The following is a 27,500-nucleotide window of genomic DNA, read 5'->3' on the forward strand; positions in this document are numbered from 1 at the left end:
TTCATTTTAAAACTTAACGCAATATTTACATCTCATATTAAACTATTTTATTTGTTTTTTGGGCCCTTTAAGTTTTACAGATGTTAAAAACTTTAACTTAGACTTAAACTTGGTGTCTAAAACTTTTTTTTCATTGTCCTTTTCCCAGAAGAGGTTTTACTCAGCACCCACTGAAGGTGAAGAGATGTTTTATTGAAAACCAGAGTGAGGCTAAAATTCAATTAAGATGTATGTAATCGATCACTGAGCTGTATTGATCACAGTTATATTGATACTGGTTAGTGTATGAGAGAGATTTACTCGAGCCGTTTTTCAGCTCAGTGATTTTATTATAAAAATTAATATGTTTTCCTTTCTCTACCTTTTTTGCATTCGTTTCAGGGATGTTGCTTTTTTCACTCATTATTTTCATCACTTTATGATAATCTTCATCCTCACGTTTCCAGCAGCGTCTTTTCCGGCTGAGCTGTCCTTCAGCCGGACTGTGAGCGCTGCTCCATTTACTTCCAGCCACACTGTAAACATGCTGCGGTCGTTTTGATCTCTGAAAATGACCCCTTTTTTTCTTGCCCCATAACTCTGAGGACTCTGGTTGACCGCTGTGGTCAGGCTTTGGCCCATCTGCCCCACAGTGCTGCTGCTATAACTGGACTGACTGGCTGTGCCACAGATTTCTGAGGCTAATTACACCACTGAGGTTATACGATCCGATTTCATACAGTCCAGAGAGAGAAGAGGGGGCAGAGAGGGAGAAGAGAGAGGTGGGGAGAAAGAAGGGTAGAGAGAGAGAAAGTACAGAGAGAGAGAGAGACAAATGGGAAGAGAGAGAGAAAGATAAGGGTGAAAGAGAGGGAGAAACAGAGAGAGGGAAAGAAGAGGGAGAGGAAAGGGAAAGAGGGAGGAGAGAGAGAGGTGGGAAGAAAGAGGGATAGAGAGAGAGAAAGTACAGAGAGAGAGAGACAAAGGGGGAGAGAGAGAAAGATAAGGGAGAAACAGAGAGAGAGGAGAGGGAGAGAGAGGGAGAGAAACAGAAAGAGGCGAGAATGAAAGAGTAAAGAGAGATGTGGGGAGAGAAAGTAGAGAGAGAGGGAGATGGAGAGAAGGGGAGAAACAGGGAGGGAGAGAGAAAGAGAGAGAGGGAAGAGGGGAAGAGTGGGAGAAAGAGGAGAGAGAGAGAGGTGGCGAGAGAAAGTAGAGAGAGGGAGAAAGAAAGAGGGAAAGAAAGAGGAAAAGTAGAGAGAAATAGAGAGAGAGAAGAGGGGAAGAGAGAGAGGAAGAGTGGGAAAAAGAGGAGAGTGAGAGAGAGAGAAAGAGGGAAGAAGGGAAGAGAGAGGAAGAGGTGGAGAGAGAGAGAGAGAGAGAGAGAGAGAGAAAACTGATGTATAAAAATAAAAATGGACAGAAATGAAGGTACAGTTTTGTTCTTTGGACAGTGCTGATATGACAGTTGTTATTTATTCTGTGGTACGTGATCCCGTCCAATCAGACGCTCCACTGGTGTGTTCTTAGTGTGTCACAGTTGCCGCGTGTGTCAGTATAACCGCAACATGGTCTTCGGTCCGAATCGCGCAGCCGGAGACGAGCGTCTAATTGCTCACAGTGAAAAAACAGACGGTGTCGTCTCCTCTGTTTGCATCCTGGGGCTCTTAAAGCGGCAATATAAAAATGTAAATATTGGTTTTCGCTCTGTGTGTGAGAGTGTGTGTGTGGGAGTGTGTGTGTGTGAGAGTGTGTGTGTGTGAGAGAGTGTGTGTGTGTGTGTGTGTGGAAGGCCTCCGCAGGCACAGGTGGAAAATGCGCCCCTGGACGGCGTACTGAGGGCCACATGGCCTCTCTCCGCGTGGGGCAATGAGGGGGCTTTCTGCGCTGGCACGGCCGCTTCCACACTTGGACACTTTTCAAACGGCTTTGTTCATTCGTCTCATGACCGAGGGAGCTGCGTCCGTCCACAGCAGCCGGCAGCGCGGCGGAGCAGACAAAGAACTTTTCACTTTTTTACATTTTTCCAGATGCAGACTGTCCGAACAACGTGATTACGTTGTGCCTTATTTTGAAAAATGTGAATTAATTTTTGATTTTCACTGTTAAATGAGTAGTACAGCAGAAAAATTCAATTTGCACAATTTTCTCTTAAAGATGGACAAAATTTGGACAGAGCTCAGGCTGCAGGACGGCTGCTACCACTGTTTTTAGCTATGCAGTGCACTTTTGTCCATGTTTATGAATAACAACAAGGTATCGTGTCGTAATCAAGTCTGTTAGAGATCAACAAAGGAAAAAAATAGACACATTTTCTTTTCTTTTTTAAATAAAAGAGATATGAATTGTTAAAATTTACCACTTTCCAGTCCATATATGGACACAAAGCTGCAAAAACAGCCCATTTTGAATTCATTGTTTTTGTGATGTCACAAAAACCAACACATTCACATCCACTTACTCACTGCAGCAGTTTAGCCCCGCCCACTCTCAATGATAGTTATAAGGAGTGTTTCAGCTATGCTTTTTGAGCTAGGCACAATACAGGACAGCCAATCAGAACGGAGCTCATTTACATATGAGTCTTAAAGGTACAGAAATGCAAAGTGCTCTTCATTTTGCTTCATTTTGGCTTACAGTGGCTCAGCCTGCAGCAGTATAGCCCCACCCACTCACACTGAAGTTATAAGGAGTGTTTCAGCTGTGCTTTTTGAAGGAGGCATCAGAACTGAGCTCATTTACATATCAGTCTTAAAGGTACAGTAACACAAAGTTTTTTTTTTATATAAAGCTATTTCAGAGTAACACAGCCTGTTTATCTCTGAGGTGTAAAGAGAGGTTGAATAAATGGTCACTTAAAATTAATTACAACTATTTTACAAATGTTAAAATAGTTTACAAATTACAAATTACAAATGTTGGAACAGTGAAAAGAATAGAAAGTAAAAAAATAAAAAATTAAATAAATCTAATTGAATGTACAGGTTACAATAGTAACAAGTTACAATAGCTAGCTGAGATTTTTTTTAACTCTTCCACAATTTTCTCCTAAAGATGGACCACTGTTTTTAGCTATGCAGTGCACTTTTGTCCACGTTTAAAGATGACAACATGGTATTGTGTCGTAATCAAGTCTGGTAGAGACCACTAAAGATAAAAGAGATGCCCATTGTTAAAGTTTTACCACTTTCCAGTCCATATATGGAAACTAAGCTGCAAAAACAGCTTAGATGTCACAAAAACAACACATTTACATATATCCACCTACTCAGCCTGCAGCAGTTTAGCTCCGCCCACTCACACTGAAGTTATTAGCGGTGTTTCAGCTATGCTTTTGGAATGAGGCACAATACAGGGCAGCCAATCAGAACTGAGCTCATTTACATATCAGTCTTAAAGGCACAGTAACACAAAGTCTTTATTTATATATTAAACTCTGTTCCAGAGTAACACAGCCTGTTTCTGTGAGGTGTAAAGAGAGGTTGAATAGATAGTCACTTAAGATGAATTATGACTATTTTTGGTACACAAATGTTGCAAAAGTGAAAATAGTAAATGTCCAAGTTACAATAGCTACTTCATAAATGAGATTTTTTGCCAAACTCTTCCACAATTTTCTATTAAAGATGGACAAAATTTAGACAGAGTTCAGGCTTCAGGACGGCTGCTACTACTGTTTTTAGCTGTGCAATGCACTTTTGTCCACGTTTATAGATACATTCATATATATCCACCTACTCAGCCTGCAGCAGTTTAGCCCCGCCCCCTCATACTGAAGTTATAAGGAGTGTTTCAGCTATGCTTTTTGAAGGAGGCACAATATAGGGCAGCCAATCAGAACTGAGCTCATTTACATATGAGTCTTAACAGCAACACAGTAACAGTGTAAAGAGAGGCTGACAAAATAAAATACAATTATTTTTGGTACACAAGCATTGGATGAGTGAAAAAAATAAAATGAATAAATGAATGAATGAATGAATAAATAAATAAATAAATAAATAAATAACAAGTTGCAATAGCTACTTCGTAAATGAACTCCTCCGTTCACAGTGCTGTGTGAGTGCGTGTCGTTGTGTTTTTCCCCTCCTCTGTTAAGTGCTCTTCATTTTGGCTCACAGTGAGTATTAAAGCTCTGGCGCTGCTGTTTGACTCTGAGTGCAGAATTGATCCCTTTTGTCTGTACATTAATCGCTTGATGACATGATGCGCGCACGCCCCGCGTCTTCCTCAGGCGGAGTGGTGCTGAGAGGAAGCTCGTACCCATCTGGAAGCAATAAAGTTTCTCCAGAAGAGAGTGCGATTTTATTTAATCTGCTCGTGTCGTACTGCGCCTCAAATGAAGGGCTGCTCTCATCACGTCAGCCCAAATCAGCCTCACGACTGTGTGGCAGGAGATGACACCACGTTAGACTGACTTACATGCAGCACTGAGCAAAATCAGAGGGCCATTCAGGCTTCAGGTGATGTTTCTGAGGAGAGTAGCGCATTTCCAAAATTCAGCTACAGAAAATGGGGCTCCTAACAACCACCTGGAAGACCTTGTAGACACCAAAACTGCCCCCATCAGATAAACAGCACTTAAAGCTTTCATCTCTGAGAGAGAGGAGAAAATCAAGCTGCTTCAGATCTGAAAACATCCACAGGTGTTGCTGTCCATCCTTCCACTGTGAGAAGACGACTCAGCGCTATGGGTCTGAAAGGATGTGTATCTGTTCAAGAAGAACCTCACTGAGAAAAGGAGACGGACACATCAAACAAAGAAGCTGAACGATGGACTGACCACCCCGGAGTCCAGACCTCAACACCACTGAAGGGGATTGATTACTTCAGAAGATGATCGACCAGCTTCTAAGACTGAACTTTGGAGGTGTGTCTGAAGATTTCTTTGAAAACCTAACAAGCAAGTCTGCTGAAAAGAATGGAAGCTGTAATAAATGCACTACATACTGAAAAATGTAAATAATGTATGTTTAGTTATGTTCCTCACACTGTACAATGAAGAACTTGTACTTAATGACTGTTTTGACTGGAAATTAAACAAATGAAAGGGGGTCTCTGACTTTTGCCCAGTACTGTTTATGCATATCTGTTTTGCTGTGTTCTACACTAATTTAAATTTAAATCTTTGAAATGTGTAGAATTTAAAGATACTTAAATTAATTATGCAGTCATAAGTTCTAATAGTGTAATAATAACACTATTAATTATAAATGTTATTATTATTATTAAATATTATTAATTATGCATAATAATTATGTCATGAGATTTTGTTGATGTGGAATAACGCTTTAGTGTTTGAAGTTTCCTTGAACACATTAGTGTGACAAAAACGTGTAAAAACTCTTTTGCATTTAGACTCTCAAATCTTTCTAATGTTTCAAAATGATTCTCCCCAGTTTTGGTTTGTTTATGTATGATGTGCTTTTTATAGCATAACAGGAATTTATTATTTATACTGTATATGAAGGAATGCATATCAGTCAGCCTGAGGGTAAATGTGCCGGATAACTATATTCAATGAGGCCTGATGTTATAATAAATAATAATAATAATAATAATAAATGATGCTATATAAATATACAGATAGATATACTTGTATATCTTTGTAAGTTTATGTGCATCTATCTATCTATCTATCTATCTATCTATCTATGTTATAATTCTAAAATACCTTGAAATGTGGCCTGTGCTAAAGTTATAGCACATCTTTTAGTTTATGTTTTCCTATTTTTCCAATATTTACAGTGAGCAAATAAATAGAAATTGATCACTAAAATCTAAAAAAAAGTTTGTTCTGTGTAGAGGCTACATAACTCATTTACACTTTGAACATATCAGAACATGTCATTTGCTGTTCAAACGTTTCCATACGGCTGTGCAAAATAACATAGCGAAGAGAAATTACACCAAAGACAGAAGGTCTAGAACTAGAACTGGACCTAGAACTCTCAATGTCAATAAAGCTGTATGTGTATGTGAACCTGAGTTGATGATGGCCACAGAGGCTCGTCTGCACACACAGTTATCATCAATGAGCGAGATAAACTCTCAGGAGACGGAGGATCCATGGAGACGAGCTCCACGCAGGCTGCGCGTGTGTGTGTGTGTGTGTGTGTGTGTGTGTTATATGACCTGGTGTGTTAGCAGACGTTCTGTATTGATTCGGCCCCTTGTAGTCCATATAGAACGATGACCCGGAGCATATGGTGCTTCTTATGTGTGAACTTGTGTGCCCTGTAACACACACACACCAGCACTAAAGCCCCCCCGTCCCGCTCTCCCACAACAACCCCCCTTCCCCAGCAGTCAACCCCCCAACCTCTCGCACCCACCCCCCCTCCCTTTTACCCCGTTTAGAGTCTGTATGGATTATCCACAAAGACCTGAGTGCTAAAGGCATGACAACTTTAGGTCACTAATGCAAAAGGGCAGCTTTCTGAACCTAAAATAGACGTCTCTTCTGCTTTGGCCACTTTAAACTGACTAAAAGATGAGCTTTTTATTATTTTTTAATAAGCTATTTATAATATTGTGCAGAAGTCTTGAGCCATCTGGGAAACATTGCATTTAAAGCGATTCCTCTGACCATTTATTTGAATGTTAGAATTAATATGAAAAAAAACATTAAATCATTTATGTCCATATCTAGCTGAAAATTACATGTCATCAAAAAAAATCAAAGTGGTAGTTGGATGTTCATACAAGGTATAATTACACCAAATTTAATTGAGTTCTGTACCACCTTTTTATAGTAAATGTAATTAATCAGGACTGCACAATACGGCCAAAATAGCAACGTAATTATTATATTGCTACATATTCATATCACAGCTGAATCAGTAATGTGACATAGATGTGGACTGAACTGTCCTGTATTTACTACACCTATAGATATTTACCCCCCAAAAAATAATGACATATAGTGTGGCCCTAATATGATTCCAGTAAATTGTGACTTACCAGGCCAGTACCAGTTTTACCTGTTGTTATCCAATACAAATTTGAGTGTACAAGTCTATTCTTCATTAAATTAAATCAGGCATGCTGCTGGTGGATCGAGAAGAAGAGGAACCCGACTAGTGTTCTTCTTTTATCACAGCGTAGTAATAACTTTACTCAAAACAAGAAATTAATCACCATTTATCATATTATTTAAAAGACAAAAATAAAAGACATAAATAAATAATGTGTCTTAGACTGAGGTCCACAACACTATTCCAGCCAATCAGCAACAGGGGGCGTTTGTGCTCCAGCACAGGACGGGGGGAAGGCGAAGGGCTACGAGCTGAACTCAAGGAGAGACAACAAGGAGAGATAGCCGAGAAACAGCCAAAGAGGAGACAATCTGAAGAACAGAGATTGAGAAAGAAGTTCTTAGATCAGGCAAGGGAGGCAAGGGTGTTTCAATGGCGGAGGGACCTCAGAGAGTTGACGAGGCTAAAGTTGGCTACCTATTTGCATTTTCCAGTTCCACCTTAAATGGTGCAACAGTTACGGGTGGAATGGGAGGATTCGAACAAGAGGTTGAGGCACCTGAATGTAAATGCTGTACCATTTACAGTGGAATAGGAAAGTTCAGCTTTACTGAGAGTTGAACAGCATGAAAAAAGATGAGGAGGTTGCTCTGTTTCTGCTTGCAGCATTAACTTATTTTTGCTCTTTCACAGAACAAATAGGTCAGTTTTGTTTTGTCCTGTTTGCTAATGTTTGTGATAGCAACTGGTTAGCTTCACAGCAGCAATTGTAGCAGTTTGGTAATCCACAACCTAGCTAACATTACTTAAATTACTTGCTGTGTCATTGTTCACTTTAATGTTATATCATGATATTTGTCCATACAATGTTTGCAAAGGGTTTTATCGCCGTGAAGATTTAAAAAACAAGTTTGTTATCCCAGTGTCATTCGCCTTGGCAATGCATGTTCATGAATTTGGGGTGGATCTTCTGAAGGAGCACAGAGGGGAGGGATGTATTAGTTTTGCTGCTGAGCTTGAATATCAATAATAATTCAGAATTGTAAACTCTGCTTTTAGATGAAGTAAATCAAGTAAGTACTTATACATAGTAATTATACTGTAAAATATTTCATCCATGGGCAGCACATTTGAATCACGCGCCTTTGATGCATTATTTAAGCAATTTTTTCAGTGCACCTTTCATAAGAGGAAAATGCTCAGCTAGCTCAGAGACCCTCCCTGATACAGTGTTTCACTCACAAATACGTCACAGTATGGAAGGAGAATGAATTTGGACTTCCATTCACACTGACTTTAAACAGTTTTCTCAGGTAGCCTAAAGGCCATGCTGCATACTACACAGCAAAAATATGTGAAACCATTTTAAAAATGAAAGTGACCACATCAGTGCGTCACAGCACACCACTCAGCTTTTTACTATTACTACAATAAATTAGAGCAATATCGAGACCAAGGTTATCATAATTTACTAAAACGATCACTAAAACGGAAACTAACAGTGAAAAAATGTGCTTGTTATCTGTAATAAAAATAAAAATTGTCAAAAATATGAAAATGAAATTAAAATTATGATGTCCAAGGCGAAACTAACATGACACTATTACTTTTCAGACAATAAAAACATATATATATATATATATATATATATATATATATATATATATATATAAATATAGCACCAAAAAGGGTTCTGCTGTTGTTACAGGTCAAGCTTGTAACAACAGAAGAACTCTTTTTGCTGTTATATAGAACCATTTTCAAAGCGGTTCTATATAGAATCATCTATCGTCTAATCTTGACACTGAAAATTGTCCAATTAGGATTGTCTTCTCTGTGGTATCTGGGTAGATACAGCCAAGCGAGCTCTCCCATTGGTGAGGACTTCAGGAGCTGAACTGAAGGCCTTGGACTTTAGATTAACTATCAACATAATAAGGAAGTGACAGAGGAATCAACCAATCGTGTTTTGATTTACAATGGGACCAGTTTAGTGAGAAAAATGTCATTCTAGGTCTTCTGAAAGTTCTAGATATGTTCTAACCAAAGTTGTAGTCTAAGCAGGTTCCGGTTATTTGTTATGAATGGAAAACAGTGGTGGCAGCTCTATGCAAGGACATCTTTTACAAAGATATGATCATTTTGACAATGATTCTATGTAGCACAGATGTTATAAGCTTAACATCGTAGCAATGGCAGAACCCTTTTTGGTGCGAGATAGAACCATATACAACACATTCTCCATCAATCTGAAGAACGATTTCACCGTGCAAAAAAACCCTTAAGCATGCAAATCGTTCGTTGTGTGTGAGTGTTCATGGTTCTATATAGAATTACTGTCTTTATTAAAGAACACTTGAAGAACCATATTTTTAAGAGTGTAGTTAACTGGTACCAAATGAGTAGAGTGTAAAATTTTAATTGTGATCTATACTGCCTAGAAAAAAAAGTGATATTGTGGCCATTAAACCTAAATATCCAAATTTTATAGATATTTCCCTTTGATCTTCAGAGGCTCATAAGTGTCGTAGGTAGCGCTTCGGTTAGAAGCTGAGCTAAAGCCTTTGCAGATTAACATTTTTCCCGAATGCACAGTTTATGGTGATGAATACACTTTCATATGTGCGCACATTTATAGTCTATATATCAAAGTTACAGTTACATCAGCAAGGGCCACGTCGTCGAGGGATTGGTTTTGCCTGTGGTCAGCGCGCTGCCTCTACAGCTGGACGGGTTGCATCATTCTGCCCCCTTAAAAATAAATTACTAATAATGGAATCGCGAAGTGACTCATATGATTACAAGACAATAGAGGGGGAAAAAAAAAGTTTGTGTAAGCAAGAATTAGCAGCTCCGTGAATAGAAAGTACAGCACAGAGAAAGAAAGAGAGATTTAAGGCAATAGTTGGAGGTTTTTGAAAATCGCTTTGAACAAAGCAGCATAAAAACTCTAAAATCTCACTTCAAAACGTACATATTTAAACTAATTTAAACCCATTTTCCCTCCTTTAACACATTTAACACCAAAAAATCAAATGTTCACAGTTTTCTCCCTTGTTTCAGTCAGCCAAGATAGTTGGTGTCTGACGTTTGCTTCTGTAGTTTTGCACTGGAGCTACACAGCTAATTTAGCTAAATAGAAGCTGATTAGCAATTAGCTTTGAGCTAACTGCACACCTAAATCATCACATAATAGCCTCAAACTGTGCTGAGATGTTAAATAATCTCTAATAGACTTGCTTATGTTGTTTCTGACATTGTATAACACACTATTTTCCCTAAACATGAACAAAAGTGTGCTAGCATAACTAAGTACAGCAGTAGCAGCCGTCTAGAGGCCTGGATTTTGCCTGTACGTTTGTCCATGTTTATGGAAATCAGTTGTTATACAGTGTCAGTGTCAAACTGCATAAGAAAGTCTATTAGAGATTACTGAACAACTTTACCAGGTCTGAGGCTAATATGTCATGATTTAGGTGTTAAAGGGGAACTCCACCGATTTTGCAAAATGACTTAATCATTCAATGGTTTAGATGTAAACAAACTATTACTACAGGATCACTTCTGTTTCTGTTACTTCTGTTTAGTCTCAAAAGTGCGTTCTCAACCGAGACCAGTGCGCGAGACCAAGCTAGCATGCTTTTGTCGTAGCCACAGCCGTTTAACACGGCTAACGGCAGCAGCAGCTTTTGTTTACAGTTTGTTTTACAGTTTTCTTACCTATATTGGAAGATGGCAAAGGGGACTTTGAGGAGGTCTGTTTCCAAAATGTTGGAGAGCCGTATCGATTTGAACCAGAATACACAAATAAGTTGCAGTGGCTTGAAAAAGAGAGAGAGAGAGAGAGAGAGAGAGAGAGAGAGAGACTGAACCCAGAGCTAACGGCTAACGCTGATACATGTGCGGTGGCTAACAACGACTAGTTTATTTCACCCACAAGCGTTTCTTACCTTGTTTCCAGTCTCTATGGTGGAAAACACAACAGAGGGTACAGCAGGTTTCTTTAGCAGCCGCATTTGAAGAAATCCGCTTTGCATTTTTCGCTGGTCTTGAGTCGCTTTCGTTGATTTTTAGCTCAGTTTGTAGAATTGTTCAACTCTGGTATTTGTGTGTAGCTTCAACACAATTAGCCACAACTTCGTGATTTCTGGTATTTGTAATGGTAACTGGAAAAAAAAAAATATATATATATATATACTCTTGTATCCTGGTCCAGCGTATTTCACCACAATTCTGAACAGTTAACCAGCAATGTGCCAGTGTGATCTGTGCAGATGATCCTCTGATGAATAATGTTACTCACATAAGCGATGATATTTTGCTGATACTGTGTGACGCAACGCCGCTTACCCAAATAACACAAGGGTGCAAAGCTACATGCAGGGCGTTGGAAGGAAGAAATAGTACCCAAAGAAAACATATTTTTCGAATTTAGTACTATTTTACCAAAACCAGCTTGACATATAAAAACATATAAGACACATGTAAGTTCACTGGTCATTCTGGACAGCAGATAAAATGGTGATATTAGTGGTGTAGACATACGGACGTCTGGTTCCTAGTACTACAATGGTGAACAATTTTGACTCTAGAAAGGCGCATTTTACACGAAACCCCTCCGAATGATTTTGTTTACATCTAAACCATTGAATGATTAAGTAATTTTGCAAAATCAGTGGAGTTCCCCTTTAAAACATTGGTAATTACTGACAGGCTTCAATTTAGCTACATTAGCCTTGTAGCTCCAGTGCTAAACTATAGAAGCAAACTTCAGACATACAGACTGGCAGATCAGCTACATTTGGGGTCAGAGGGAGAAAACTGTGTACATTAGATTGAGCTATTTCTTTAATTGAGGGCACTAATTAGGCCCCAAATCTGTAAACGTCAATGCGCTCATACTCGACCGTTTAGAGCTGCGCTCATGGCTGCAGAAGGACAGTGTTTGGAATCTATCTTATCAAAACCAGCATCTGAAAAAGACCGAACATGTGCAGAAGCTGCAGCACAATTAGCATCAAGCAGATAAGTCTCACTCTAATCCCGTTTACGGTCCGCATCAGGCAGATGTGCCAAGATTGATTCGGACAGGGTCCTGGCTTACTGTACTGGGGCAGTGGAGGGGGGTCCATAAGTTTGGGCTGTTATCCAATTCAATTCGATTCAGTACGTTTTATTGGCATGACCATACTTTACTTACAGTAGTGCCAGAGCATCGCTGAAACGGCAAGAACGATCATTTGGAGAAATTAGAGATCTAAGCTTTAATTACAGAACAGATTTTTTTCTGAAATGATCAAACAGCATGTCTTTAATATTTGTAACATTGTTTTTTTCTTACAGCCTTTGAAAATGCTGATGGCCCTTTACATGGGAATTTTCATGATGAATGAACAGGAAAGCAAATCTTTCACTTTTTTCATAACTTTAATTATTATTAAGCTTTTTTATTCTATAATATTGCAATATGTTTTATTAAAATGGTATGAATTAAATACCGTAGTCGATGTGGTATATTTTATGATATATAAATGGTATGAATACCAGTGTCAACCTGGAAAAGGGGGGTCTTCTAAATGCTGTAAATCTGTTTCTTTCACCCCAAAACTAAATAATGTTAATATGTCTATTAATATGTCTATCTCCTATTATCATATATGCAGAAAGGAGAGCTTAATTCCAAACATATTGTATAGTCACTGAGGATTTTGTAAATAGGCTCATTGGTGGTCAGGTGACCTTTAAAACTATTTAAACTATTTAACATTACTATTTGACATTATTTTGACTAAATATTAATCATCCAGCCATTAAAGCACATTACACCATGACATATAGAAGTTATGTGCTGCCTGATAAACAAAGTTATTAATAAATCAGTGAAATACAGTGAGCAAGTGTGACTCGCCTTATCATGCCTTGAGATGCTTCCTCTCTGATGAGCCTCGACCCAAAGAAGCAGTTTAGTAGAGCTGAGAATACTGTGTTAAAATGTAATATAAAAGTCCTGATAACACCAGTGACCAAAATCTCTGTGACAAATGAATTTTTAAAATAAAATACATATATTTTAAATGTAGTATAACGTTAATGATATATTAATAAACATGAACAATATGAATCTGTTTTATACAAATTCCTAAGTTAAACCTCTTAAAATATTGTTTTATGTTAAAAATGGTTTCTCGAACATTGGAAATAGGTTATGTGATGAGCCGTTTTACAGATGCAGATCAACTAATATTTTAATATTTTAAACATCTTTTTAAGCCCCGCAACCTTTGTGACATGATTTCCCACTCAGAATGGAGAAGGACCTATGTATGTCTATGTGTATGTACTTTATGTACCATATGTACCTCTAAAAAAGACATTTTTTATCCCAGTCACACATATATAGAATAGAATAAATGTAGAATATATTGTGATTATGGTGTTTTATACTATGAATTTTACCATATGATGGATACCATTGTGCTATTGGACCATGTATGTAAAGGATAGAAAATACTACCATCCTTTTTCCCTGCATGTGCAATACTACTACTACTACTACTAATAATAATAATACTAATAGTGTTACATACAGTATTATTGTTAGTTGTAGTATTATTATATTGAGATATTACTTTGTTACATTGATATTATATTAAGAAAGTGGAAATGTCATGATATAAATTTCATTTTCAAATATCACCCATCTCACTGTATATAATCTCAAATTTTATGAACGATATTTCGCTGTAAGTAAAGCAGCTCTGTTATCTCCAAAGCTTTGTTACTGTGTTCGGTCCTCTCGATCTTCCCTCCCTCAGAGTCTTTCTTTTATGTACAGGGCTGTTAACAACATGGGGCGCTCCGTCGTTCGTAGGAAAAGCTCTGTCGGGAGAGATTATCTCTTATTCTCGCTAATTAAATTGACTCTGGGTTGTTTTTTTTTCCCTTTTTTTCCCTCTGTGATGAAGAGAAGCTCCAGAGTTAAATAAATGGAGTGGCTGGTGGGTGCAGGAGGGCCGCGGAGGAGCAGATGGCGGCGGGTGTCCTGTGCAGTAATGTGAGAGGCTAGTTAATGTTCTGAAACACGGATGTGCGGCCGGGGCGATCCTAATGAAGACGGGCTTTCACACGAGGAGAGAGAGAGAGAGATAGAGAGATAGAGAGATAGATAGATAGAGAGAGAGAGAGAGAGAGAGAGAGAGAGAGAAAGAGAGAGAGGCAGCCACTTAGAAGCTTCCATTTTATAATGGATCTGCATAGAGAAGGATCTCATAGCTGTTTAATTGACGTTTGTCTGTTGGTAATCATTTACAGCAGGGGTCCAAGCACCCATGCGTAACCCAAAGCCAAGCAGGCTGTACTGTTATCACTGAATATTCTGTTTAAGAGCATTTGAAGCTTTTCTGGTGCTCTGCAAAACATCTCCATATCAAATTAATGCCTTTACTCAACATACGATAATTAAAATTACACCCAGTTGCCGCTGATTTATTAAAAGATGCTTCCCATCGATTTTACAGTTATCTTGTAGAGCATCTAGCTTCCCATTTAATTCAGTCTTACTTATTGTTTCTACGTCCATGAAACATTAGCTAAGGCTTTCTTAGAGCTTTGATCAAGACTCAAATTTTGGTCTGAACCCAAATATAGCTCTTGAACTTGCTGTTTGAACCCGACCTGAACCACATTATCAATGTTTTGAGCCCAAAACTGACCAACACAATTCTGTCTGAAACTGACCCAGACCAATAATACATTATATATTTAGCAAGTTGCTGTTGTCGGTTGTCGGAACCCTACAAGAGAAGGAAAAAACATACTGTACTTTTAATGTAAGTCAATGGAACCAGACTTTTTTCCAGGTCATTTTGGGCCGTTTCTTTTGGTCCATTCATCATGAAATTTATACACAATGTAAAGAGCAACAACCATTTTCAAATTATGTCAAAGTTTTTTCCTGACAGCAGCGAAATTCAGTAACTCAGATAAAGTTTAGTTCACCTTAAAGTGAGAATAATTCGCTCTGTTAAAAGTTTTGTGGTGGAGCTGTGCGTTTGCTCTACCACGGATTCATTTAACACTGTTTTTAGCTTTAGAAATGAAACAAAAGCAGCTCCACCCTCCAGATGATCAGGGGTCAGTCCTTAGATACACTTTCCACCATTTCTTACTTCAGTAATTCTGACTAATTTGCTGCCACCACCATTCTCACTCCAGGTTTGCTCTGGGGGGCTCTGTGGAGTTTTGAAATGTTTAGAGATGACTGTGATTGGCTGAGAGTCATGCCAATCATAATTTTGCAAATTGTCAACTTAATATAACATGGAGAAACAAAAGAGAAACCCAAAAAAAGAAAAATTAAATGCAAGAAATGGTCTAAAGATTACTAGATTAACAATGTGAGAATAGCACCAACACTGACTGAAAACGAATATGCACAAATGCCTCTGTATGTGGTGTGCATGTGTTTTTACCTCACGTCTCTCCAGAGTGATGAAAATGTGAACACTGTGTGGTTGTGGGGACGTTTGTTTTGCTGTCCACAAGGTGTTTTTTTTAAGAAAACTTATAAGGCTTAAAAGAGGCCAGAACTGATCTTTTGGGTGTTGAGCCTGAGGTTAAAGGGGAATTTCCCCAATTTTTAAATTGTATTAATAATTATATGGTTAATATGTAAACAAGCTCATTCAGAGTGGTTTGGTGTGAAATGCTCTGTTCTAGACAAACTTACCAAGTCAGAATTGTTCACAGTGGTGGTGATAGGAACCAGGGGCCATATTACGGAAACGTCTTACCTCTGAAATCTTATCTGTTTGCTCACCATGACAACTTCATGTTAATATATATATAAAAACTCATCTAATAAAATATTACAGTGATGGTGGTGAACGATGAGGAGACAGAACTAAATGTGTGGGGCTGTTTATTAAGAGTAATAACATTTAACGCGTATAATGTTGTACACTGTTTGAAAAGATGGTTCTTCAAGGGTTCTTTAGCAAAGACATTGGTTCTATATTGGTTCTATATATCTTAAACGGTTCTTTGCATGATGAAAATGTTCTTTAGAATGATGGTGAATGTGTTGTGTATGATTCTATATAGAACCTTTTTGAAAATGCTTCTATAGTCCCAAAAAGGGTACTACTATTGTTAGGATGTCAAGCTTGTAACAATAGAAGAACCATTTTTGGTGCTATTTAGAACCCTTTTCAAAAAGGTGCTATATATACCCAACTATAGCACGTTTTCTATCAGTCTGAAGAACCATTGTACCATGCGCAGAACCATTTAATCATGCAGAGGGTTCTTTGAGTGTTCATGGCTCTATATAGAACCATTTTCTTTAGTAAAGAACCTTTGAAGAACCATCTTTTTAAGTGTGTACATGTAGGGTGTTGTGAGGCAGGATGTAGGGGTCTAGTCCCCAGACAAAGCTTCTTTCAGATTAGCAATTTTCCATCATCATCATTCCATATAAACTCAGAAGACACATATAGGTTCACTGGTGGTTTTGGATAGTAAATAAAATGTCTATATTTGTGTTGTAGTCATGGTGACCCCTGGTTCCTATCACCACCACTGTAAAGACATCTGAGTCTCTACAATCAACCATTTCACACCAAACCACTCTGAATGACTCTGTTTACATATTAAGAGCTGAATTATGTAGTAATGTAAAAACATCGGTGGAATTCCCTTTAAGATCAGTGCTACAAAAATGAATGGCTGAATCAAACACTTATTACATTAAAATATAGCCTAAGATTTGCATAAATCTGTAAATTTGTAAATATATATGGAAGACTAGTTATGTCTTTATGTGGCTAATTATTATATGTCTTCTATATTCCTTTGTGTGTTTTTCATACTAATGCCAAAGAAAGTCCAGCACACACTTCTGCATGTTCTGATCACATTATGATATCATTCTATAAGTGCGTGTTTTCATGTGTGTGTATTTGTAGGTCAATCATCAGTGAAGAAGCTGCAGGGGGACTTTGTGGATCTGAAGGACGTGTTCGCTGTGAAGGTAAAGCGCCGGCGCTCGGTCGGTCAGAAGAGCGGCGGCACTCTCCTGGGCATCACACTCTTCATCTGCAAACGCAAGGGAGCCAAACTCAAAGACCACGCCATCCACCTCAACAACCTGAGCGCTGACCACTGCGAGATTTGGTTCAAACACCTCAAAGACATCCTCAACGGTACAACCTTCACTTTGTTTACTGCATTTAGTGACCTTAGAAGTAAAATATACCACCTAACGTTTAGTTCAGGTATAATAAGCTCACCGGATAGAAAAATTAGTCACCTGTGACTGAAACATACTTAATAGTGTGTAATACCTCAACGGGCACGAATAACAGCTGCGATTTGCTTTGGCCTGGACTGGACAAGTTTCTGGATGTGGCTGACATCAATGTTCAGCCACTCTTGCATCAAAGAACTGCACAGTTCGGCCAGATTTCGTGGAGCCTTCCCTGGCGTTTTACTCTTTGTTCCAGGTAGTCCCACATATTTTCAAGAGGATTCAAATTTGGGGATTTTGCTCCTGAACGTTCATCATGCCAATCAGTCACATTTGCAGCCCTGTGAATGCGAGAATTGTCATCTTGGAATACAGGGATAGGAATGTTCCTCGGTAAGATGATGAGCAAAAGGCAAAACCTGGTTGTCCAGCAGCTCAGTGTAGAATCTGTTGTTCAAATTTACTGTCGTCTCCACCAAAGAACCCATTTCTGTGTAATTAAAACACCCCAGAACATCACAGAGCTTCTCCAGCTTGAACCACACCTTGCACACAGTCCTCACTGAAGGCTTCCCGAGGTCTACGATGAACGTGACGACGAGCATAATTTACATACAGGCAGAAATGAGATTCATCTAACCAGATAACCATTATAGTCATGAACAGTCCAGTTTTTGTGTCTTTTCGTCCACTGTAACTGGGCAACTTTGTGAGCAGAAGTGAGCAAAGTACTCTTGCATGCCACTCCATATGTTGGTATGCAGTTCCCTCCGGAGGGTTCTTTCAGAAATTGGTTGTGAAGAACCTGCATTGACTTCTAGTAGCAATTCTTACCTGGAAGTGAAGTGATTTTTATTCACAAGTCGTGAAACACATTGGCGGTCCCTGTCTGTCAGTTTTGTCTTTCGGCCGCAATTCTGACGAGAATTTCCTGTAGACTGGGATTTTTGCCACTGCTGGTCGACCTGTATGACCGTACGCTTCGATACACCTGCAAATTCAGCTACTTCCTTCACACTGTGGCCTTTGGTGCCCAAATGCAATCACTCCTTTTGGCCAATCATTAACATCTGCTTTGCGACCCATTTTCCATACATTGAATGAGACATTCACTGCCCTGTACCACCTTTTCTCAATCTATGAATCCCGTCACACACCCTGCAGATATTTATAGCCCGATCATCCTCATGCAACGCCATCTGAAGCCTGAAGTTACTACAACCTTAAACATGCAAGGTGACTAATTTTTTTTTTTTGTTGGGGGAGCTTATTTAGTCACAGTGACTATTAGAGCCTAAAAATTTAGTCAGAAAAAGGAAAAAAAAAACATCTCTGCTACGATGCTAATTCCAGCAAGCACCTTTATGAGATTTTTAGTAGTATGTTACGGCTAAGCTACCACTGGTGTGCATTAACAATATTAAACAATTATTTAAAACATACCAAAGACTTTCCATATGTTTTATTTGAAGCTTGTAACAGACACTAACCTATAGCTGACTAACCTTCAGTTTTACAGTGACTCTTTCAGTAAAGAGTCCTTGCATAGAGCTGCCACCACTGTTTTCCATTCCTAACAGGTAACCCAAACCTGCCTAGACTACAACTTGTATTCAGAATATATCTAGAACTTCCAGAAGACCTAGAGTGACATTGTTTATTAGGAGGAATAACATTAGCATGTATGATGTTGCGCACTCTTAAAAAAGATGGTTCTTCAAGAGTTCTTTAGTAAAGACAGTGGTTCTGTTTAGAAACTGAACACTCAAAGACCCATTTGCATGCTTAAATGGTTCTTTGCGTGGTGAAATGGATGGAAAATGTGGTGTATATAGCACCAAAAAGGGTTCTGCTATTGTTAAGAAGTCAAGCTTGTAACAATTGAAGAACACTTTGTGGTGCTATACAGAATCATTATCAACAAGGTTCTATATAGAACCATATACAACATGTCTTAGTAAAAGATGTTCCATATGTTTAATTTGATGCTTGTTACAGACACTAACCTATAGCTGACCTTCAGTTTTACAGTGACTCTTTCAGTAAAGAGTTCTGGCATAGAGCTGCCACCACTGTTTTCCATTCCTAACAACTAACTGGAACCTGCTTAGTCAACGATTTGTATTTAGAACATATCTAGAACTTCCAGAAGACCTAGAGAGACATTGTTTATTAGGAGGAATGATGTTAGCACATATAATGTTGTACACTCTTAAAAAAGATGGTTCTTCAAGAGTCCTTTAGTAAAGACAGTGGTTCTATATAGAACCCTGAACACCCAAAGAACCATTTGCATGGCTAAATAGTTCTTTTCATGATGAAATGGTTCTTCAGATTGATGGAAAATGTGTTGTATATGGTTCTATATAGCACCAAAAGGGTTCTGCCGTTGTTACGATGTTAAGCTTGTAACAGCAGAAGACCTCTTTGTGGTGCTATATAGAATCATTGTCAAAAAGGTTCCATGTAGAACCATATACAACATGTCTTTGTAAAAGGCATTCCATATGTTTAATTTGAAGCTTGTAACAGACACTAACCTATAGCTGACCTTCAGTTTTACAGTGACTCTTTCAGGAAAGAGTTCTGACATAGAGCTGCCACCACTGTTTTCCATTTATAACAACTAACCGGAATCTGCTTAGACTGCAACTTGTGTTTAGAATGTATCTAGAACTTCCAGAAGACATTGAGTGACAATTTTCTCCCAAAACTGGTCCAATGGTAAATCAAAACATGACTGGTTGATTCCTCTGTCCCTTCCTTATTATGTTGATAGTTAATCTAAAGTCCAAGGCCTTCTATTCAGCTCCTGAATCCTGATTGGACAGTTTTCAGTGTCAAGATTTCAACTATTTTTCCACTGAAACCTAACAGTGATGTAAGAATATTAGTACAACACTTGCTGAGGTTAAATACAACAAGATGATGATTCTGTTAAATAAATATATACTAGAAATTACACACATTTTGTTAGTTTTCAGAAATCATTCAGAGAAGGCCTAGAAGACCCTGAGGGTTCCCCTCTGGTAATTTTACATGTATTACATCTCATCATAGCTCTTTGAAATAGAGCGTATAGAAAAAATACACATTATTAACTTTTAATCCAAACCACATTTGTGTTTGTAGGCAGAAGAAAAGTTATTTTGGTACAATTTGAGTCTTGTTTGGCAGAAAAAAGAACATCTTTTTCACTTTTGCCATGTTTTTATCATTGTTTGACATCAAAACAGACAGAAAAGTAGTCCAAAGTACATAACTATGCAATTAAGTATGTAATCATTTCTTTTAAATAATTATATAAGGTAAATAGGGTGAACAGTAATAACTCCAGACTGCTGAGGGTTAACCTCCTCCTCCAGTGGAAAATCAAACCCAAAAGCACAAAGCAGTTTTTATTATTAGGCTTCTTAGCGTGTCATAGTGGAGAGACTTTATCTGGAAGGTTCTGAGACACAGCTTTTATTGCAGCGTGCTGCATCACGCAAACATTAACACAGCAAACACAGCTCGTGCTTTTGTCTTTTATTGCGTTTGCTGAGGATTGAACAGGCTCGGGAATAGTTTGCTCAACCCACTAATGAATTTCAGTCAGTGTATCACGAGTAAATGATTTCTTGTATGTGCGACAGGCAGAGTGACTTGAAACCGTGTTTTGTAAAAATGTAAACACATTTGCTGCTGGGCTTAAAGGAATAGTTTGGTCAAAAGATCTGATTTGCACAGTCTTCCCCCACTTCCACTCCCACCCGTTACCCCCCCCCCAATTACCCCAAACGTATTCAGCCCAGACATGTTAGGGTTGCTTCTTCAGTTTTATACTGGGATTACAAGGCTAATGTAGCTAGAAAACTGAAATGGACAAAAGAACTTCACATCGTTAAAAACGTTCATCTCAAAGCCTGAATTTTGTTTTGCTTACTGTCATAAACAGCAGTAAATCATTCAGTGTCAGAAACTACTAGTGATTACTTAACAAATCAACACAGTTTAGCTAAATGTGATGATTTAGGCATGTGGCTAGCATGATGCCAATTGTTGGAGTATAAGCTGCCATTATGTGTTCGACTGAAGTCTGCAGTGGATGATCTCTTTTCACATTCACCATAATCTGAAGACCTGTTTATTCTGACCATGCCTAGAAGAAAGGTTACGCTCTCAGAGCTCACAGGAACCGTCAGAAGTTTGGACACACCTGATTTCTTATTAAGTCATACACTCCTATACAAAAGTTTGAACACCCCTGGTCAAATGACGTTTTGTTGATTTTCTAGGTGAAAATAAGTGAACAGTCTACAAAGAACACACCTAAATATTTAAAATTTGCATTTTCTGCAAATTTTCATGCACAATATCTATTTTCTTGCTTTTTTGAGTTTAACATATTGGGAAAAAAATAAAACATAAAACATTAAATATGCCATAACTTTTGCACACATTTGATTTTATTCTTTTTTTTTTTCAATATGTTCAGTTCAGCAAATAAACAGTGATCTGAAACGTTCACATCAGAACGTTCACTGTAGAGAGCCTCAGATTTCTCGACAGTGGTGGTGATAGGAACCAGGGGTCACCATGACTAAATGTAGTCATTTTATTTATTTATTTAATAGTGGTCAATCTGAAAAATGTTTTCTTTGTTGACCATTTTACCTTAGAACACCCTGCTAGTACCTCTCTGCCACAAAGAGATTAAAAAGTACGTTTTAGACCTTGTCAAGTATCGTAAAACAATGTCTCAGAGATCAGGCAGTGTATTCATAACCACTCTGTGAGGGAGCTTTTAGAGGTGGACGTCTGGTTCCTATCACCACCACTATGAACAATTCTGACTTTAATCTTCTCTAGAATGGAGAATTTCACACCAAACCACTCTGAATGACTCTGTTTACATCTTAACCATTATATTATGATGAAATTTGGAAATCGGTAGTGTATCTGCCTCCATTACTGGTTAGCTAAACTATCAATAACTTATTAGCTTCAGTCGGGGTTAAGGGGAAAACATGGGTAAATGTAATTTCCGCCAGACTATTGCTTTGAGATGGAGGGCGAGGAGGAAGATGGCTGAAGCGTTTGGAGGGACACCTGTCCCAGTTCAGTACTGGCCAGTGCCGCTGGCCCTGTGTTGGCAGCCAGTGTCGGTGAGAGGAGAACGGATAATTGCAAACCGCAGGGAGGCCGAGGGAGCAACCTGTTCCTCCACTCATCCAAAAGCTCCATAAAGCCAAACACAACCCCCCTCACCCCTCCTCCCCCACCTCCACACACTGAGACGCGCCTCGCCATCATAAGCTTCTCTTACAAAACATTCACATCTACACTGCTAATATTATATATCGCTGCCGTCGGAAGAAAACCTCGTATCTCCATTTTTGTCGTTTTTCAGTTTTTGACATAATTTAAAAATGTCTGTTGTCCTTTACATTGGGCGTAAATTCATGATGAATGGACCAAAAGAAACAGCCCAAAATGGCTTGGAAAAAATTCTGGTTCCATTGACTTACATTAAAAGTAAAGTATGTGTTTTCCTTCTCCTGTAAAGTTACCATTTCTTCCGACAACAGTACTAATTATTGCTTAAGGTACCGTTTTATTTTGATGTTTTGTAGATGCTCAGGCTGAATTTTAGATTGATGGTGGGGTATTGGAGGGATTGGGGGTGTTGTTGGGTTTTAGAGGAGCCATGCGAAGAGGTGGAGGGGGTTGCTAGGGAGAAAAACTTGAGCCGATCCGCGCTAAGACGTTCAGGAAGATGATCAACATGTTTCATCAGCGTTGTCTAGATATTGGGCGTTAAGTTCCTCTGTAGACATTGCGTATTATCTGCTTTTGTCAGCTGAATGTGCCACCACCTCCTCCTCCTCCTTCTTCTTCTACTCCTTCTTCTTCGTGTGAACGAGGACGTGTAATCTCTGCTAATCCCAGTTCACAGAGAACGCAGCGCTGCAAATTACCACCAGCTTAATCTAGTGTCAGGGTTGGACAGAAATGTCTATTACAGAAATCCCTCTTTGTTTTTCCGCACAACGTAAATCCTCAGTGTTATCCGACATGACTGACTGAGTGGTGAAGACAGCACTGAAGTGGATTGTAAGTGAAGACGCTGCACTTCAGCAGCCCTGGACAGTCTTTTCTGTGTGTCTGTGTGGATGAGGTGTAATCATAATGCTGCGTAATCCCTGGAATTCCAGTTACAACAACTAATACGAGGTGATGTAACAGTGGTTTCGTAGTAGGTGCATTGCTCACTGCGCATTAGAGCGGATTGGCCCACGTCTCAGTCCTCGTGGCTGAACACTTTATTATGTGATTCATCTCTTCGGTCCATGAACTGAACAATGCAAATCCCTGGACTGTTTGCCAGATCAGCTCAACTTTATTTATGTAGGATTTGCTACATGACAATGTTTAACTTTAATATTTTAAATTAATCTTGAAAAGTCAGTGTAATTATATTTTTAAAAAGTACACAGATCATTTAGTAGTGGGCAGAAAAATTTATCTCACAGTATTTATATATATAATTTTGTCACATAAAGCCATTTTAGATGCTGAAGTAAACTTTTTTTTGTAGATTAACAATTATATTGTTTTCTAACTGTAACTAGGTAAAGGTGAGTGTATGTAAAGTCCACAGCGGCTTCTCTGAGCTCGGCTGAATGTTGTGTTACGTCTGAAAAGTCATTTGTCTCATATGTTTGTTTAATTCTGTACAGACTCTAATATTACTTCTAGTATTCTAGTATTTAGGCTGTCAAAATGTCTGAATTATTGTTTTAATGCTAGTAGTATTTTCTGATAAGGACGCTCACCAGCTTCTTCATTTAAGGTGGAACAGGACATTTCGAACAAGAAGCTGCCAAATAAGCAGCTGTCTGCAGCTACATAGTTTTGATGCTGGTAGTAATTTTTATAAGGCGATTAAAGCTGTCAGAATATCCTACCCACAGGTTTTATGTTGGGAGCTACCTGTAAATACAGTAGGTTACGGTAGGACATTTCGACAAAGTAGCACAATTCGTCGGAACGCCGGTTAGTCTCTTTGCTAGGCTAAAGGCTAACAGCCAACCCCAAGAGACTGGCTTTCCTTCTACTCTCTTTTCCCTGTTAACTCATTAACCCATTACAGTCTGATGTCGCTCCTTTGACAATAAACTGGACTTGCACTGTTTTTATGTCGTGTTATCTGCGTTTATTTTCATACCAGTTGGCAAAACTAAAACTAAAACTTTAAGAAGAATTTCAACTGGTATACTGAATGAACTGGTGTATCACTCACCACTAGGATCACTCCTTTAAATTGGTTCATTCTCTCTCTCACTCTCATGGTATTTCTCCTATTCTCTCTTTCTCCATCACATTGTATAACTTGATACCTGTTTGTTTGTTTGTCTGTATGTGTATTTCTATCTTTCTTTCTTTCTTTCTTTCTTTCTTTTTTGTCATTCCTTCCTCTCTCTGTCTCTCTCTATTTCTTTTTCTCTTCTTTCCCTTACTCTCTCTATTTCTCTTTCTCTCTTCTTTCCCTTCCTCTCTCTCTCTGTCCTCTGTCTCTTTTTCTCTTTCAATCCCTCTCTCTATTTCTCTTCTTTCCCTTCCTTTGTCTTTCTCAATCTCTCTCTCTATTTGTCTTTGTTTCTTCTTTTTCTTTCTCTCCTTCTCTTTCCTTCTCTCCTCTTTCCTCCTTTCTCTTTTTTCTCTTCAATGCTCTCTCTTTCAGTCTTTCAGTCTCCATCTGTTGTCTTTTATTCAGTCTTTCTCTTTCACTCTCACTCATCGTCCCTCTCTTTCATCCTTCTCTTAGTTACCTGTTTGCCTATTTCTTTTCCTCTCTTTCTGTTTTTCCTCCCTCCCTCTCTCTCTCTCTCTCTCTCTCTCTGTCTCTCTCTCTCTGTGTGATGAACAGCAGGTCTCTCTCTCTCATTAGCTTTCCCACATTAGCTGACCTGCTCTAATGCATCGCTTTGTGCCACATGTTGTTGCGCATGAATGGCTTCTGAAAATGATTCCTTGATGGCTTCACAACAGAACTTTGTAAAGAACGACTTTTTCAACACACACACACACACACACACACACACACACACACACACATACACACCCACACACACACACACACACAGTATTCAGCAAAAGTCACAGACCGCTTCTCATTTATTTAATATACACTTTAGAAGAAGTTATTTATCATTTCTCAGGAGATATTTCTGAGCAGTTTACCTATAAGATGATCTACTTGCATAAGGAAGGCGAAAGTCAAAGGAAGCAGGACTTTTCAAAAGTTCACTGTTTAACAACGTAACAACCTGGCAGACCCCCAGAACGGTACCCTGTATATTTCTGCATGTATTCTGTTTATGACTGATGCTGAAAAATGAATATCTTGTATTAAAGGGGGTATCCAAAACCACCAATGAACCTACACTTGTTAATATGTAACATGGATAAAAAAATAGTGATAAATCTGAAAAATCTGTTTTCTTTGGTGACTATTTTACTTTATAACGTCCTACATGTACTTCTTCACCATGAATCGAATAAAACAAAATATGTTTAAGACCAAAACCTTCTTAAAACTATCATAAAACAGTGTATCAGGCATGAGGCTGCATATTGTAACCCTTTTATGTAATAATTTTATATGAGGCAGCATTTAGAGGCCTTAAACTCTTCAGACGTTTGGTTCCTATCATAACCATTGTGAACAGTTCTGACTATAAGTTTCTTTAGAATGGAACATTTCACACTAAACCACTCTGTTTAAATGTTTATGCTGTAACATAAATTTTGAAAATTTCCCTTTTCATGGCCATTTCGACTGAAAATTAAATGAATAAAGGGCTGTGTCTAGCTTTTGTACAGTAAAGCATATAGATATACATGCAGGGATGGTCCCAAATGTTTTATTAGCTGTTAATGCCGGCTGAGATTATTCTTTGATGACTTTCGTGCACAATACTTAATGAAGAATGGTGTTTTTAACCCGCTTCACTCACATCACCCACATAAACGCAGTATTGTCCAGAGAGGGATTATCCCTATTGTTTTATTGGCTGTTAAGGCCATCGTTTGCATCGTTTGCACTCCGTCTCATGGATTACAGGGAAACTCACCTGTTCCAGCAGGCCAGTGGACCTCGGCTGGGTGTTTTTTTTCCCAGGGAAACCCCTTTAATAATAATGTCCCACAAAGGAGGGTGTGGCCCAGCTGACACTGACCACAAAAGATGTGCCTTTTGGCCAAAAAATAAAAATAATAATAAAAAAACGCCCCCTCAACCTTCCGTCCTGCTTCTATTTTATTTGTTATTGAAGGTGGGTTTGTGAATGGTGAACGCTACATCATCTCAGCGTGACAAACCGTGCGATTTGGCCTGACAAGTAAGGTGTGGTTTTCTAAACTGCGAGTGGATAAAGCGTACTAGGCCGCAACCTGGGACAGAGGAGGCCCGGGACAATAGAAGCACCTGTAGTCGAGGTCCAGGCTCATATAGCCTGCCTCCAGTTTAGCAAAGCGCTAGCTGCAGTGTCTCAGGCTTAAAGCCCCCTTTTGAAAGATTAGCCGGGGGCAGGTCATTCTGCGCCCTCGGAACGCCCCTCCGGACACATAATGTGCTCATGGCGCTCTTGTCAGAGCGAGTGGTCACACTCCGGCGTCAAGCCGGACTTTATTGTTGCCGTGGCAAAAGGCTCGGAGAGAGGAGAATAGCCGAAAAGGTAAAGCAGCAAAGCTCCAGGGTCAAGCTCACTAGTCCCACTGCCCATTGTGTCCCGTTTCTCTTTATGAGTGTGTGAGCGTGTGTATATGTGTGTTTGTTTTCGTACATTTTGAGGACAGAAATATTGTATATTATGTATGAAAATAAGAGAAAAACAGCACAGAAGTCCAACAAACTGGTACTGACCTTGTAAAGTGCTTTTTACAAAATTTCAGTTTTTCAAAATGAAAGAATCAAGCCATATTATTTCTAGGTTAAACCTTAGAAAATGACTATTACACATAGTTATATATATATATATATTATTGCACAGACAGTTACATGTATATAATACACAAGGCATATTACTATTACTTATAGGTATTTATAGGCACTTGCCATGCATACAATACATAGGGCATGGTACTATTACGTATAGGTATTTACCTATACAATACAAATGACTTGTGTTATTATTGCATAGAGACACTTGCATGTATATAACACATAGGGCATATTACTATTACACATAGGCATTTACATATACAATGCATATGGCTTGTGTTATTACATAGAGGCACTTGCATGTATACCA

General features: G+C 38.7%; 1 protein-coding gene across 3 annotated transcripts in view; it reads left to right on the top strand.

Moving 5' to 3' along the window:
- The window catches only part of cerkl (ceramide kinase-like), a 116,703-nt gene that overhangs the window by 16,594 nt on the left and 72,609 nt on the right, over window positions 1-27,500 (top strand). For all 3 annotated transcript variants that reach the window (XM_036577278.1, XM_036577259.1, XM_036577268.1), the window contains exon 2: window positions 16,922-17,158. In XM_036577278.1, coding sequence (XP_036433171.1) covers window positions 16,922-17,158 — 237 coding nt within the window. The remainder of the gene's footprint in view (window positions 1-16,921; window positions 17,159-27,500) is intronic.

The sequence above is a fragment of the Colossoma macropomum genome, unplaced genomic scaffold (assembly GCF_904425465.1).
Source record: "Colossoma macropomum unplaced genomic scaffold, Colossoma_macropomum, whole genome shotgun sequence".
Lineage (NCBI taxonomy): Eukaryota > Metazoa > Chordata > Actinopteri > Characiformes > Serrasalmidae > Colossoma > Colossoma macropomum.